General features: G+C 53.4%; 1 protein-coding gene across 5 annotated transcripts in view; it reads right to left on the bottom strand.

Annotated features, from left to right (window-relative positions):
• Positions 1-14,965, bottom strand: part of BCL2L1 (BCL2 like 1) — a 63,762-nt gene that overhangs the window by 38,155 nt on the left and 10,642 nt on the right. For all 5 annotated transcript variants that reach the window (XM_053248818.1, XM_053248822.1, XM_053248821.1 and 2 more), the window contains exon 2: positions 14,214-14,872. In XM_053248818.1, the coding sequence (XP_053104793.1) occupies positions 14,214-14,744 (531 nt within the window). In that variant the 5' untranslated portion in view covers positions 14,745-14,872. The remainder of the gene's footprint in view (positions 1-14,213; positions 14,873-14,965) is intronic.

Below are 14,965 nucleotides of genomic sequence, written 5' to 3'. Positions count from 1 at the left end.
GGTGCAATAATATACTGCAAAGAATTAAACCTGTGTTTCCCCACAAAATGTGTGGAAATCACATCATCTAGAAACATGTCTGTATCTTAGAAAAGCCAATCTGAAGGGAAGCAGGAGCAGCCCTGAATCACGTGTGAATTGTGGTCAAGAGGGGTTTGGTCACATCCCTACATGGGAAGTATGCGATCTATAGGAAAAGCTACACAATCACTGTGTAGGTCACCACATGCCCCATGCACATCGTGAAGTACACACACTGTTCATCTGCACACAATGGAATGCTCCGATGTGCAACTGTGACTCTCCTTGCAGATTGCACATTGTTTCAATCTCTCCCACGCCCATGGGAGGAGAGCTAGTCTTGTGGGAGCACCAGTTGCAGGGGAGTAACTGCGGGAGGGAGGGCAGGCCGTGGACTTCTCGGAAGCATCTGGTGAGCCACTGTGTGAAACAGGGTGCCCTCAACTCCTGCCTGTGGCTTCCAGCGGCATCTGGTGGGCCAGTGTGTGAAACAGGATGCTAGATGGGCCTTGGGCCTGATCCAGCAGGGCTGTTCTTATGTTCTTAGGATGCTGGACTAGATGGGCCTTGGGCCTGATCCAACAGCAGGACTGTTCTTATGCCCCCTTTGCTAAGCAGGGTCCACCCTGGTGTGCATTTGAACAGGACACTACATGTGTGAGCACTGCAAGATATTCCCCATAGGGGATGGGGCTGCTCATAGGGGATGGGGCTGCTCTGCTCTTCCCCATAGGGGATGGGGCTGCTCTCTTGCATGCAGAAGGTTCCAAATTCCCTCCCTGGGATCTCCAGACAGGGTTGAGAGAGACTCCTACCTGCAACCTTGAAGAAGCTGCTGCCAGTCTGGGTAAACAATACCAAGCTAGATGGACTAAGGGTCTGACTCAGCAGAAGGCAACTTCCTATGTCCCTATGAGTGGTAGATGAACCTCCAATGCCCAGTCATGGTGCACAAAAGCCTAGGATGTGGAGGTTGGGGTGCCTGTACTTGTCCTGAGAGCTGCAGCCACATTTCTTTGTGCAAGTGAAAGGATTTGTTCAAGAGTCAAGGCATACAATTATCGACATGCCATTCTGCATTTGTGATGTGCTCATTGGAAGCTTTGCTGGGTGTACCCTCACCACTGCCCAGGCACCCGGAGATAATCTTTCTCTATACGAGAAGGAATAGAGAAAGGAAGGAATAGTTTCCCTCCACTGAGAAGAAACAGGGGCCGGCCCTGCTGAATGAGGATCAGTCAAGGTGCTATAGGTTTTAACTACGGAAAGTGAGAAACTCCCCAACTCGCAGTGCAATTCAGCACTGGAATAAACTGCCAAAAAGGTGATGGAAACGTGTTTCTGCTCAGCACCCCCATCCCCCATCCTTGCACTGTGTCAGTGAAGGCAATCAGAAGCAGGGCCTTTTCTGTAGCGGCCCCAGTTTAATGAAACTCCCTCCTTAAAGCATCGATAACATTCAGAAAGCGGGTAAAAAGCTTTCTTCTGAGAACCACCCTTGGGTACTCTCTGAACGTTGGTGATCTGAATGATTGTGATTTCAGCCATGGTAGGATTCGATTACTGAATTTGTGGAAATGTTTATCAGTGTTAAGTGACTCAAACTAATCCTTAAGAATAGAGGCATAGAAACACAGCGAGTGAGAGACCTGTGAGGCAGATCACAATTATATAGCATGTCCCAAGGGGTGGACTGTGGCTGAGTGACTTGCCCAGGCCCACACAAGTTGGCCATGGTGGAACTTGAACCCAGCTCTGTTCGGTCCAAATGGCACTAGGGCTGCTTCCCACACAAGAGGTTTTCTGCACAGCTTCCAAACCTCTGCAAAATGGACAACAGAGAGACGTTTGCACACGTCATAGTAAACACTTGGCATACATTCCAGCCTGGAGAGCCAATGTCATGTCAGAAATGCAGCTCTCAGTGGGCCACACATGGACGGCGTCCAACTCCCCACAAGAGAGCATATTATGGGCACCGTAATAACGCAGCCACGCTGGTGTGCGTGCGCAGGAGGGGTAAGAGCCGGGAGGGAAAGGCTTTGACACAAAGACTACACATGTAGGTCGAGCTGGAGATTAGCATCTACTGGGGAGGGGGTGGCGTCAACACTGGACAGCCCATTCAATGCCCTTTCGGGCAAACTGCCGCGTTGCCTCCTCTCGGCCCATCCCTTTGGCGGACATCTGGCACCGGAGCCTCTCAAAGGGGCACCAAAGGGAGACACACATTACACCATAACTGTCCAGGAATCACAATCAAGTGTCCACCTGCACTGGACAGGGTGGCCTGCAACACAGATCTCCCCCGGGGTAGTCAGAGGCACATTACGCCTTTTATTATCTCTAATTTCTAAGCCCTTCCAAACCATGTGCTGAATGCATTCTGCTTCCTGAGTGCTTTCTGTCACACCTACCCCAAAACATCCCTGTAAAGCAAGCCACCACTAACCCCATTATTACTTTGGGGCTGGGGGAGGCACTCAGGCAAAGAGAGGGTGGCCTGCCCAAAACAGTCCAGGGTGAAGCCACCCTCTCCTAGAGAATCTGAGTTGGGACCCTGGAGGTCTTCTAGTCCACTCCCCGGCTCATTGCAGAAACTGCTCCAGCATCCCCAAGAGAAGCCTGCCCAGCCTCTGTGTGGAAACCCCGAGAAAAGGAGAGCCCACCACTGGATGAGACAGACTCTTCCACCATTGAGCAGCCCTTAATGTTGGGGAATTCCTCCTAATGTCTAGCCTAAACTGGCTCCCTCACCATTTCAACCCATGGGTTCTAGTTCTGCCCTCAAGAACAAGGAACAAATCCACTCCTCCTCCTACACTCAAGTTAGTACAGAATGCATACAAAGAGTATAGAAATTTCCTTCCTGGAGGTTTCAAAAAATCAGGAAGTGGTACCTATAGGGATGCTGTTGTAGTCTTTCAAGGCCAGGGCTTGGATCTTGCTTTACCATCCTGCTATTCATCCTCCCAAGAGCTTCAAGAAGCTGGTTGCTGTTGCCTGTACATTGCTGCATCTGGATGTGGGTGCCCTCTCTCAGACTCAGCCTAGCAGCCCATGGTTCTTCAACTGGTGAGCCATGCCACAAGTGACACCACCACGCCAGCCTATTCTTGGTCACGCAAATTTTAAGAAGACAGAGGAAGAAAGGGAAAGCCAGACAGAGGGAGAGAGAGGCACTGAGAGCAAGACAGACAGGCAAGTCTGACAAAAAGGTTTCCAGTGAATCCTACACTGCAGGTTGGGGTTAGTGGCAAGTCCTGAATCCGAAAGGCAGCAGACTGGCCCATCTTACAGAGGTCTTGTGAGGATGCGAGAGAGAAGATCTGCAAACTGAAGAGTATCGAGGAACCAATTCATCTTGTAGCATCTTATGGATGGTGAACATGCCTGTTGACACACAATGGGCCCACTGCAGCTTGTGCACAGGCCACCCACAGCTGCCGTATCAGGCCTCCCCATGCAACACCAGCTGGCCTTGCCTGCTACACAAGGTGTGCAGAGATGGAGAGCTCGAGCAGAATCTTCTTCATTCAGTCACTTTCTTCTCCTCCTCCGCCAAGGTTGCAAGGTGCCTACACCTTGGACTCTGGCATGTACCTCTCGGTCACTCTTCCTGAGCATGGGTCAGGGTCGCAGCTCAAATGAGAGCACGTGGTTTGTTTGCACACAGAAGGTCCTACGTTCAAGATATGCTTGAGGTAGGTTGGCCGTCCCTGCTGAGATCTTAGAAGCCAGAGGGGTGGCTGAAGAGCTTCGACAGGGGATGCAGCAAGGTGTCTGCATCCCACAAGGCTCCCTGCCACTCCTTGTCACTAGCAAAACCAGAATACGTTATACAAAAGAAGAGGAATCTAGCATATTGGTTCCATGTGAAGAATTTATATTGGCTGCAGAATGCACCCTTTCTCTGTGCCAAATCTGAATGGCCTTGGCACAAAATTTTATGTTATGTCCCCCACCCCCACCCCCACCCAGTTTCTCATTTCTAGGCACCTCCAGAGTTCAGCAGCAGAGAGGATGAGGGGCCTGGAACCCACCCTATGGACCAGGGAAGGAGCGTAGCCCTCCTGTCCAATTTCTGCTCATCCCATGAAGCCATCATTTCAAGAGTGATTCAACTCATGAAGTCACTCTCAGCCTCCAACCAGCTGACCACGGGTGAGGAAGAACTGTCCCCCACCCCACCCCAAGTCAAGAGAGCATACATTCAAGGGATTGGGGACAGGAGGAATGATTCAGGACAGCTTGGGCCTGGCTTCCTTCAGAGAAGGCCGTCTACTTTATTCTCCACCCCAATCTGCAAGGCCAACAAGGAGAGGCCTCCTGACTATACCAGACACCAGCCATCATGTCCAAGAATGAGACAGGAAGTCTTGCTGGCTGCTCCTCAAGTGTGGAACACCCTTCCTAGGGAGACCGGCAGGCCTGAGCATTTGCTGGCATAGACCGGCCATAACTAGCTGGTAGTTCAGCTTGGGTGACACACTAACACTCATGAGAAGAACGGCTTCCTCACACACACACACACACACACACACACACACACACACACACACACACACACACACACACCCGCCGTGTGTTTAATGCCAGCTCCTCAGAGCTAGAATAAAGAACTCCACTGTTGAAAGCTGGTTTATAAGAGCTAGCTTTCAGCTCTCAGGGTAACACAAGAGGAAATACCCTGAAATGTACTGTGCTGTGTTTGTAATCAGCCTGCGAAGGGCCTTTGGAGGGTCCAGGTTGGAAATGGACATAAGCGCCCATCCAATGAAAAGGTTCTTGTTTGTAGCCCACGGCAAGCCAGAGAAGGAACCAGGCCCCAGGCTCCGAGGCTGCCAGGGTTAAAACGAGCACCAGCTGATGCTCAGTCCACAGGGTGAAACTGAGCGGCCCTCACAATTCCCTGCATGCTGCAGAAGGGAAAAACACGGCATGGAAACGGGGCCGCGGGGACCCCTGGGCTGCAGCCGGCTGAACTCCCCACTGCTGCATCTCCTCCTCCTCCACTGCTGCTCCCCCCCCCCCAGCTCCCCTGGCGCGGGCGGCTGCAGCTGAGAGCGGCTCTGACTCTCCCCATCACCGGGAATCCTAAGAGATGGTGCTGGCAAAGGCCACGTGAGCCGGCTCCCAGGAGCCAGCACGTGTCAGCGCACGGGGATGATGAGCAGGCTGCGCAGAGGAGCTGCGCTGGCGCTCCTGCCCGGAGGCTGCCCTCCCCTCCCCTCCACTCCCCTCCCCTCCCCTCCCCTGCTCTTCTGCTCAGCCCTGTTCCCATAAAGTGGAGGGGGGGAAACAAGCCCAACGCCGAAAAAGACACACACAACCAGCGAGCCCCCCGCCCTCTGCACAGTAACTGGGTCAAGCCAGCTCCCCGGCGTGGCAGGCAGGCAAGCAACCTCGCGATCCCCCTGGGCCGAGAGGCCTCTTTGGTGCTCCCTCCTGAGCCACACACCTGCTCCCTGGAACCCCCAGCTGGGGCCATCTGCCAGCCAGCGGCCCAGCCCTCCGCCCCCTCCCGTCTGTTTTGCTGGTGCTGCAAAGGGGAACTCTACTAACCTCCCTCCCACTACAAACCCGGGCAGCACAACAAGAAGAAGAGGCATCCAGGAGGGCAAGACCCCCAGGCAGCTCTGCCTGGCAGAGAAGGGCCCCACAGACTGACGGGCTGTCGCTGGGGTGGTGCAGGGGATGGGGGGAATGAGCCCCAGGCGCCAAAATGAACAGGATCACTAACAGGCACATCCCAAGTGGTGCAAGGCCCTAGGCTGCTTGGGCGGCAAGACGGACTTCCAGGGACACGCACCCCATCGGCGGCACCAGCAGGGAGCCAACGTGGCGGGCGGGGGGGTGGGGGTGGGTTGCAGGGCTTCTGCACTCCCAGCCTGGCATGATGGGGCTGCAGCAAAGCCAGGAGGGAATGGCCTTGTGGCCAACACCTGCCAAGTTCCATGGCAGGCTGTCAAGGGGTGCGTCAGCCTCCTTGGACAGGTGGGAGCTGGCACAAGGCCACTCCAACCTCCGTCAGCCCCAGGCTCATGCCCCCACCCCCGAGATCTCCGCTTCGGCCGCACAACCGGTCATGTGGAGGCGATGCTAATACTGACCTCCCTCCCACAGTCATGGGCAGGAGAATAGACACAGGCTTCGAGGAACTCTCTCAAGCACTATGTAAATACTCCCACGGTTAGGAAGGAGCCAGGACCCCACTGTAAAGGGGGGAGGCAGCTACTCCACCTGGGAGGGAGCCCTTCTGGCCCTCTGCATGCTCTACTCTCCCCAGAACAGTAAGAGAGCAGCAAGCAGCAAGGTGGGGGGGAGGGGGGGACCGTGCGCGTTACCTGCAGAAGATCCCAGGCCCCATCCCTGGCACTGGCAGGTTGAACGTGGATCAGGTAGCAGGACCACAAGAGAGCCTGGTGAGCTGCTGCCAGGAAGATCAGTACTGGGCTAGATGGAGGAAGGGTCGGCTGCAGCGGGAGACAGCTCGGGGTGCGGGGAGGGCTGCAGATTGCTTGGCTGTGCAGTTATTATTGACTGTGCAGTTATTGGGCAGCTAGAAGCCACTTAGCGGCCCTGGCCACGCCAAAGTGACCAACGTCCACTCGAGCCATGCTGGAATCTTGCTGTAATGTGGCTCAGGGAGGAACTGCCCAGGAGTTACACCCAAGCAGAGAGGCTCAGCAAGTGTAGGGTCTCTTTAGCAGTGGAAATCTCACCCAAAGCCCCCCACCTGGCTGAAGTAAAAGACTGAGGGCCAGCAGCTGTGCATATGGTCACCCTCTCCCTAATCTTGTAGACATCTCAATTCCAGCAATATAGAATAAGGTCATTTCAATATAGAATAAGGTCATGTGATGCATGGAGGTGCATCAAAGGGACCAGTTGCTGGCATTTTATGAACTGTCCAGGAATGGTCCAGCTCTCCTACATTCTTCCTTGGATCCCCCAATTTGCCCTCTCTACCCCAGTCCCAAATCTCTGGAGCAGTGTCTCTGGCAGCTTAAAGAAGGGGGACCCTGCGCTCACGGCTTTCTGGAGTTGACTCAATAATTCAGGGCAATGACAAAAAGGACAAAACAAAGGAAGACGAATGCTCAGGACTGACATCTCACTCCGCCTCCCACCCCCCACCGTGCGCCCCCAGGGCTGACTGAGCACGCTCACGTCCTGGTTATATAACGGCAGGTGACGTCACTTTCTGAGGCACAGCCTGACGTGCCAGGCACAGTGCAAGGGCTTTCCATGCTGTGAATGAAACGCCAGCGCCCCCACACACAGCTACAGCAGCCATCATGCCTCAGCAGCTCCGACAAGCTGCAGCTCCTCTTCAGGGGCCCTGATCCTGGGTGCAGACAGCACAGCACAAAGGCCCAGATAAAGAGGAGCTGGAAGTATTGAGGGCAGCTGGCAGGGGGCTCAAGTGCCAGCGCTTCCTCCTTCGTCGGGGATCTTGGCACACATCAGCCCTCGCTCCCCCAGCAGGAGCATAATGACAGCCAATCCGTGCAAAGCCCACAAGGGTCTCAGAGCCTAGACCAGAGCACGAACACATGGCCACTGAATCCATCGTACTGCCCACACAGAAACTACACGAATGGGTGGAAAACTGCAGCCATCTCGCACAGGAAAATAAGGGCCCCAAAGAGAGGCTCAAAGCCCAAGTGAGGGGGCGAGAAGTTAACGTTTGCAAAGGCTCTTTTCCATCCTTCACATTCTCTGTGGCAGGAATGCTGTTTGGGAAAGGAAATGGCCTGGGGAAGTCATTCCATTGGCATTTCCTGAAGAGCTCTGCAAAAAAACCCTCCCACTTCCGAATCGGCTTGGGTGGCTGCCAAGCAAGGGAGCAGAGCAGAGACTGAGCAATCTCAACCCTCCGATGGCAGTTACCTGCAGCTTAGCCTGCCCAGTCATCCCACTCAACAGCAAATGGATCTTCCAGGGAAACCAAATCTGCCTGGTGGAGGCAGAAAGGGGGAAAGCAGAGACACTGGTGCAAGGGAAGGTCACTCTGTTGAGGTGGAGGCTCTGTCTCCAGAAGAGTGTGCTGGTCACATTCCTATGTGCAACACCCCCGCCCCCCCCCCCCAACTGCACGACATCAGCACCACTAGGCCGATGCTCATGTAAGTGGATGGTCTCGGGTGTGCATTGGGAGACCACAGCTCTAATTCCCTATTCAGTCCTGATTGCTGGCCTTTGTCAAATCAAACAGGCTGGTTGGGAGGAGAGGAAAGAACTCCATATACTCCACAGAGTGCAACAGATACAACACAAACTGATAGCGGCTTGTATGAAAGCCATTCCAAATGGCTGCAGTTGAGTTAAGGTCTTGCGTCCAGGTCACTGGGTACAACTCTTGGCGCCCATAGGTAGGGCATGCCAGCTGGGAGTTAGGGAGAGAGAGAGAGAGAGGGAACTCAAGCAAAAGCTTCACCTAGTAACATTCCCCCCACTAGGCTCTGCAAGATTTTCAGGTCATATGTCATCGCTACCCTGAGGTCTGCAAGATCAAGGCTGGCCCTTGATCATCCTACATCCCACAACCTCAGTTTCTAAATCTTGGAGAAAATGAAACATTCAGTCATTGGGATGGGGCCATAGCTCAGTGGTAGAACATCTGCTTTACATGCAGAAGGTCCCAGGTTCAATCCTTGGCAGCATCTCGAGGTTCAATCCCAGGTAGCATCTCCAGGGAAAGATCCCTGCCGGAAACCCTGGGGAGGTGCTCTCATACTGAGCTTGATGGACCAAGGGATACAACAGCTTCCTACATTCTTAACTCAAGGAAGTAACTAGGTGAGCATCTCTCTGCTTCAGTGCCTTGATGCTACACTTGAACAAACAGCAGGACTGATCACAACAGCTGATAACAGCAGAACTAGAACCGGACAAACCTTGGGGAATGCCCATGGTCCTCTCTGGCCAAGAACACAAGTGATAGGGGAAAGCCTCCTGGGAAGGATGTAAAACCAGTTTCCAGGCATCTGCACAAACAGAGCGCCTCTGGCCCATTTGACCTCTGCCAGCAGCTGCCAGGCTCCTAGCAGTATCTAGGTCTTAATTTCCAAGCCAGATCATAGCACTGCCATTTCTGCATATGCTGCATTCAATGGCCACCTTGTAGCCCAGAAGTGCCTACATTTTATTGGCAAAGGAAAGAGTCGGCTCTTTGACTTGCAAAGCTGCAATGTAAATAGCTGAGCTCAAACATCACAGGTGACTGGTGGGTCTGCCCTGCCAAGCAATCAGGATCCATGTTCTGAACACCCTGGTTGCTCTGGGCTTATGCGAGACGAAGCAACTCCATGCATGAGAAAAGAGGCATAAAAGAGAAAGCAGGTGTGCAGAATCACCCTGGATCAACACTCCAGGATGAAGTCAGCAGGTTTGGGTGGCAGCCTTGAGCAAACTGGGTGCTCCTGGACGAACAGCCTGGTTGCTGCAAGGCACTGCTTGGAGGTGTGAATGTCGGAGTCCATCTTGCCACAGTGCCTTACGTAAACATTGCAGGGGCACACCTGGTACATACTTTTCCGCATACCAACAGGAAGGCAAACTGCTTAAGAGGATCACCTATACACTGAAAAGGTACTCTTATCTGCACACCAGTTGCCCTGGAGGACTGAGCCGACAGAATGGCAGGGGAGCTTTAATCCCAGCCCTGAATAAAAATGACTGTGCAAACCAACTAGCATTATGTATGCAGCCTGACATCAAAACCGACCAGTTTTACCTCCAAAAGGTCTGAATGCTTTTGGAAAGAATTCGTACTGCTGCCTTTTCTTTCCCAGTTGCTCGGTCCAGGATGGATCCCTTCCTGCCACTCTGAAGTCCAGGCTCTCCTAGTGCTCATCCAACACAGGAGAGGCACTACTATTTGAACCAAGGACATAACAGCCAGTTTTGTGCCATACCGAGCAGACCCCTTTGGGGACACACGTGATCCCAACGACCTCACCTGCCTCAGGAAGACAGAAAGAGCTGCACAATCAGGCTGCACAGGAAGACAGGACCACTGCCTTCAAGGACAAGACTTGGGACCCCCTCTGGCTACCTTCCTTTCCCTCCAAATATGCCACCTTTGAAACCACCAGCACAATCTGGATCTCCTGCAGACTGATAAAGGAAAGGGATTATCCACCTTCTTTGAAGTGTGCTGCTGGCTGCCCTTGCCCTCTCCAAGGCTCCTTTCCAAGACATAATACACTGAGTGACTCTGGGGAATGCACATGAACACACGGATTCTGCTCCCTGCCAGGACCAGGCCTGCCAGAACTTGCAAGCCTCTCTGTGAGTCTTTCTTGCTAGCGACGCCCTTTCCACAACAGCATTGTTTGAAAGGGCCAGGCAAAGGCTGCTCCATAAGCCCCACGGAAGCACTAATCCAGGCCTAACAGGGCCATGGCAAGAGCAGGGAGAGGGTTGTGTATTGGCTGGTGGCCTGCAGCAGGGCAGGAATGGTGTGAAGAATGGCAACCCAGAACACACCTCTCCGGCCAAGAGGTGTTCCAGGCGAAAAGCAAAACCGAACGACTCCAACAGGGCCAGTGCAGCTGCTACTAGCAAAAGGCTCCTGATTAGGATAAGTGAGGTGTGCGGCAGAGGAGGGCTGGGATACCGGAAGGTCCTCTGGGTGCCCCTCTGTGCATTCTGCATGGAGACATCCCTCTGTGGAGTCACAGCCAGGGGATAAACTTGCTCTCTGTCCTTGCTGACTTCAAGAATGAAGACGCAAGCCTGCTCCTCTCTGCACAGCCTTGGCCAGGGATTGATTGGCTAGACACTCTAGAGCAGGGCTGCTCAACTTCAGCCCTCCTGCAGATGTTGGCCTACAGCTCCCATAATCCCTGGCTATTGGCCACTGTGGCTGTGGCTTTGGGGAGTTGTAGCCCAAAAAACAGCTGGGGGGGGTGCTAAGTTGAGCAGGCCTGCTCTAGAGAGATTCTTTAAAATGTATTATTACTAGCAAAAAGCCCATCGTGATGAGGAAGGGAGGCCACGCATACTGCATCTGTGCACAGCTCCCTGGCAGTGAGGGCCAGCACCCTCAGTGCCGGGAAGACGGCAGATTTGATCTTCACCCCAAGCACAGTCCATGGCTTTTCCCACAGCGACCACGAACGAGCCCGAGGTATTTTTTATGACTCGCCTGAGTTTTAATTACCGAGGTTACCAGGGAACTTGTGCTACATGCCGTGGGGTAGTCTTGAAGGTCGCCCAGGCTTTTCTGCTGCCCTAGCTTTTCTGGGACTAGTCTTCTGTTCCCGCTCCACTGCACTATCCCCTGCCCCATTTATTTAAGCCAGCTAGACTACACAACAGAGCCAGGAGAGGAGGAGGAGGAGGTGTGGCTACCACCACCCAGGCAGGGAGGGCAAAGCAGCAGCAGCAGCAGCAGCAGCAAGCAACCAGTGGGTGTGTCCCCCCAGAGCTATCCTGCCCCTCCTGCAAATGGCTGAACAAATATTTGCCCAAACAATGCATTTGTGCTTAGACACAAAAAGAGAGGAGACTCAGCGGGTGGTACTAGCTGGGTGGGGGAAGGGGGGGGGATCTTGACAAGCAAGGGCCAGTGACTTTCCATCAGTGATTTAATCTAAATCCCCCTGGGGAGTTAGTTTACAAAACCAGATTACATTATCGCCTTGGTCTCCAGGATACAGCCCAATCGTCACCAGAGCGACAGGGACAAGGAGATCTCCATTGGATCCAGGACTAATCTGGGGAGCTGGAGGGGGACGGAGAAATGGGGCCAGACACGTTCGGAGGGGCTAAGAGGAAGAAGAGAGGCAGCGGCCACTCGCAGCAGGGGGAACCAGTCGGGTGTGTTTGGGCAGCCACGCCCCAGGCTGCTGCTGTGCCCCCAGGTCAGCCGCATTCCAGGCATTCCTGAGTCACATCTCCCGGCTCCTTGGCCTCTCCTTTCTCACCCCCCATGGCACTCCGCCTGGTGTACCCATGAGACTCAACTCCTTGGATGCTGCATTTACCTCTGGCTAGCTGAGACACTTCCCCTTTGAAGCGCCCCTAGAAGTAAACTCGCCAGAAGTGAGGAAGTTTCCATTCTGAGCAGTCGAAAAAAGCAACCCACTAGGCAGGAGAAGCCCAGTGGAGGGAGTGGGCCTAAAGCTCCCTTGAGCAGCCTGGTTGGCTGCTGGTTCTGAACAGCGTCATCTTTCGGACTGAGCAAGCAAAGCTGGCTCCCCCAGACACAGGCAACCCTCTCCATGTGGACAAAAATGCCGGCTGTGGCAAGGCAGGCAATGCCGCTGAGGGGCAGAATGGGAGAGCTCTGCCAGCGTCTCTCTCGGGCCAAGGGGGTCAAAGAGCCCTGGCAGATGAGGCACAAATTCAGCGAGGGAAAGGATGCCATCTGGACACCCTGGGCCGCCAGTTGCCCGCTCCCATTTTGGCAGATCACAAGGGCAAAGAGCAGCCCTCTGGGATGGAAGAGCCTTGAGGCTTGCCCTTGGTCTACAGGCCAGTGGCTAGCAGCAGTTCTGGCCAGGTCATTAACTGATGAGGACGAATGCTCAGGCCACCTTGCTGGACGCGGGTACTTGTGACAATGACGCTTTTGCTCTGTTTACAAGGAAAGGTAAAACTATTCCCGACTCATGAGCACTCTCTATGCCAGTACTGAGTTGCAGACCCCACCAAGAGATATCTCCATGGTACTATTGTAGTAGTGAGGAGGACGGGGCCTTCCTGTCAGGCAAAAAAGGCAGTTTCAAGCACAGGTGCAAAGCCACGCCCAGAGCCACTGAGGCCATGCCCACCTCACTGGACAAATCCCATAGCCTAACCTTTTCCAACGCACACTTAGGCTTCATCTAGGCACACTGGCTGTGCACCAGACTGCTTTTCCTAAGAAGAAGATTTGAGACAGAAACACCAATCCATCCATAGGGATGGGTAACAGAAGAGGACAAGTCCAGGATCAAATTTAGTAATTGCTCGCAGTTGTCTTGTGAGTCATCTTCTGGATACCTCAGTTCTAGAAGCACATCTCATTCATACCAGACCTTTTACTTAACCTTTTCTCTCTCTCTCTCTCTCTCACTCACACACACACACACACACACACACACACACACACACACACACACACACGAATTCTGAAGGAGAGCTTTTGACTCTAGAGATGATGGCCCAGTATGGCAGATTATCATAGAAGTTGGGTTTGGATGTGGGAAACGGGAAATTCCCTGCTCTGCCATGAAGCTCACTGAAAGTCTTAGGGCCAGTTCAGCACCACAGCCGTAGCAAGCATGCATAAGGTAGAAGGTAGAAAGCATTTGTGATGCTGAGAAGTGCTATAAGCATTAACGTCAAAGTGGGTTCTTGGCAGTTCTGAACTTTACTGGGTGGGCTTCATGCTGAGGAGTGCTCTAGGATTCAGAGGCATGCCAGCAGGGGATCTGAACCAAGCCAACACAAACAATACACCATATGAACAATAAGACTGCAACAATAAGAAAAGATAGCAAGCAAGGAAAGAGGTCTCAGGACCACATATATGTTGTGGGGCGGGGAAGAGAAGATTCCACCTACTAGCCTGCCTCATCAGTAAGCAGAAAGCTCAAGAGGACATGTACAATTACAACCCTTCAGTCCACAGGTACCTTGGCAGTATGTTAAGTGGCGCAGCGGGGAAATGCTTGACTAACAAGCAGAAGGTTGCTGGTTCAAATCCCCACTGGTATGTTTCCCAGACTATGGGAAGCCCCTCTGTCATGCAGCAGCGATATAGGAAGATGTTGAAAGGCATCATCTCACACTGTGCGGGAGGAGGCAATGGGAAACCCCTCCTGTATCCTACCAAAGACAGCCACAGGGCTCTGTGGGCCCCAGGAGTCGAAATCGACTCGGCAGCACATTTTACTTTTTAGCTTGGCAGGGAAGCCATATGCACTGCCTTAGTGAAGGATACTCCCACCTTTCACAGATAGAGAGAGAAGCACTTCTCAGAAACAAACAAGGTGCTCATTGGAGAGAGTTCTTTTCTGCTGTCAGGTGAGAGAAAGATCCCCCAAGCAGCAAAATGCTGTGCCAGATGCCTCTCCTTCACACTCAGCAACCCCAAGACCGACATTTGATGTTGCTAAAATTTAAGTGGACCTGTCTCTTCGTTAAATGAAAGATGGTGTCACCTCCCACGCCGTCCTTAACTAAGTTCTTACCCAGCCGCCATTATCTTGGATCCACGGGTCCAGGTGGTCAGTCAGGTAAGTGGCCATCCAGCTGGTGATCCGTCCCACCAAGGCTTGCATCTCCTTGTCAACACTTTCCACACACAGAGCTCCTCCGAAGGAGAAAAAAGCCACAACCCGCCCCCAGTTCACCCCATCCCGGAAGAGTTCATTCACCACCTGCTCAAAGCTCTGGTACGCTGTGCCAGGAGTGATGTGGAGTTGGGAGGTCAGGTCGCTGAAAGCCCTTCGGTACCTCAGTTCAAACTCATCCCCTGCCTCCCTTAGTGTCTGCCTCACGTCCAACCTTGGGCTGTTCTCATGCTCTTCAAGGATGCTGGGGTGCCCGGTAGCCCCATTGCTGGGGTGCCAAGACGGGCTCCCGTTGAGGACACTCCCCGTGTCATCGGCCAGCTCAGTCCTGTTCTCGCTGTCACCCTCGATCTGACTCCAGCTGTAGCCCCTCTGTGACAGCTTGTAGGAAATAAAGTCCACCACGAGCTGCCTGTTACCACTCGACATCTTCACACCAACTCAGGGTGTCTCAGTGAGTCCATGGTCCAGAACACAAGCCGACCTGCACAGTTACCGTACCGGGACGCTGGTCCTCTTCATGTCTGTGGCAACAATTTGAGCAGTGGGCAGGAATACTTCCAGGGAGAAAAGAGTAGTGTGGGGGGGGGGGGGGAGAGAGAGAGAGAGAGAGGCAAAAGCAAGTGTTAACCGTCAGCCTTCAGCTTGGT

Source organism: Hemicordylus capensis, chromosome 4, assembly GCF_027244095.1.
Source record: "Hemicordylus capensis ecotype Gifberg chromosome 4, rHemCap1.1.pri, whole genome shotgun sequence".
NCBI classification, from domain to species: Eukaryota; Metazoa; Chordata; class Lepidosauria; order Squamata; family Cordylidae; genus Hemicordylus; species Hemicordylus capensis.
Note: the sequence above shows the minus strand (reverse complement) of the source record. Positions and strands in the feature narration are given on the sequence as shown.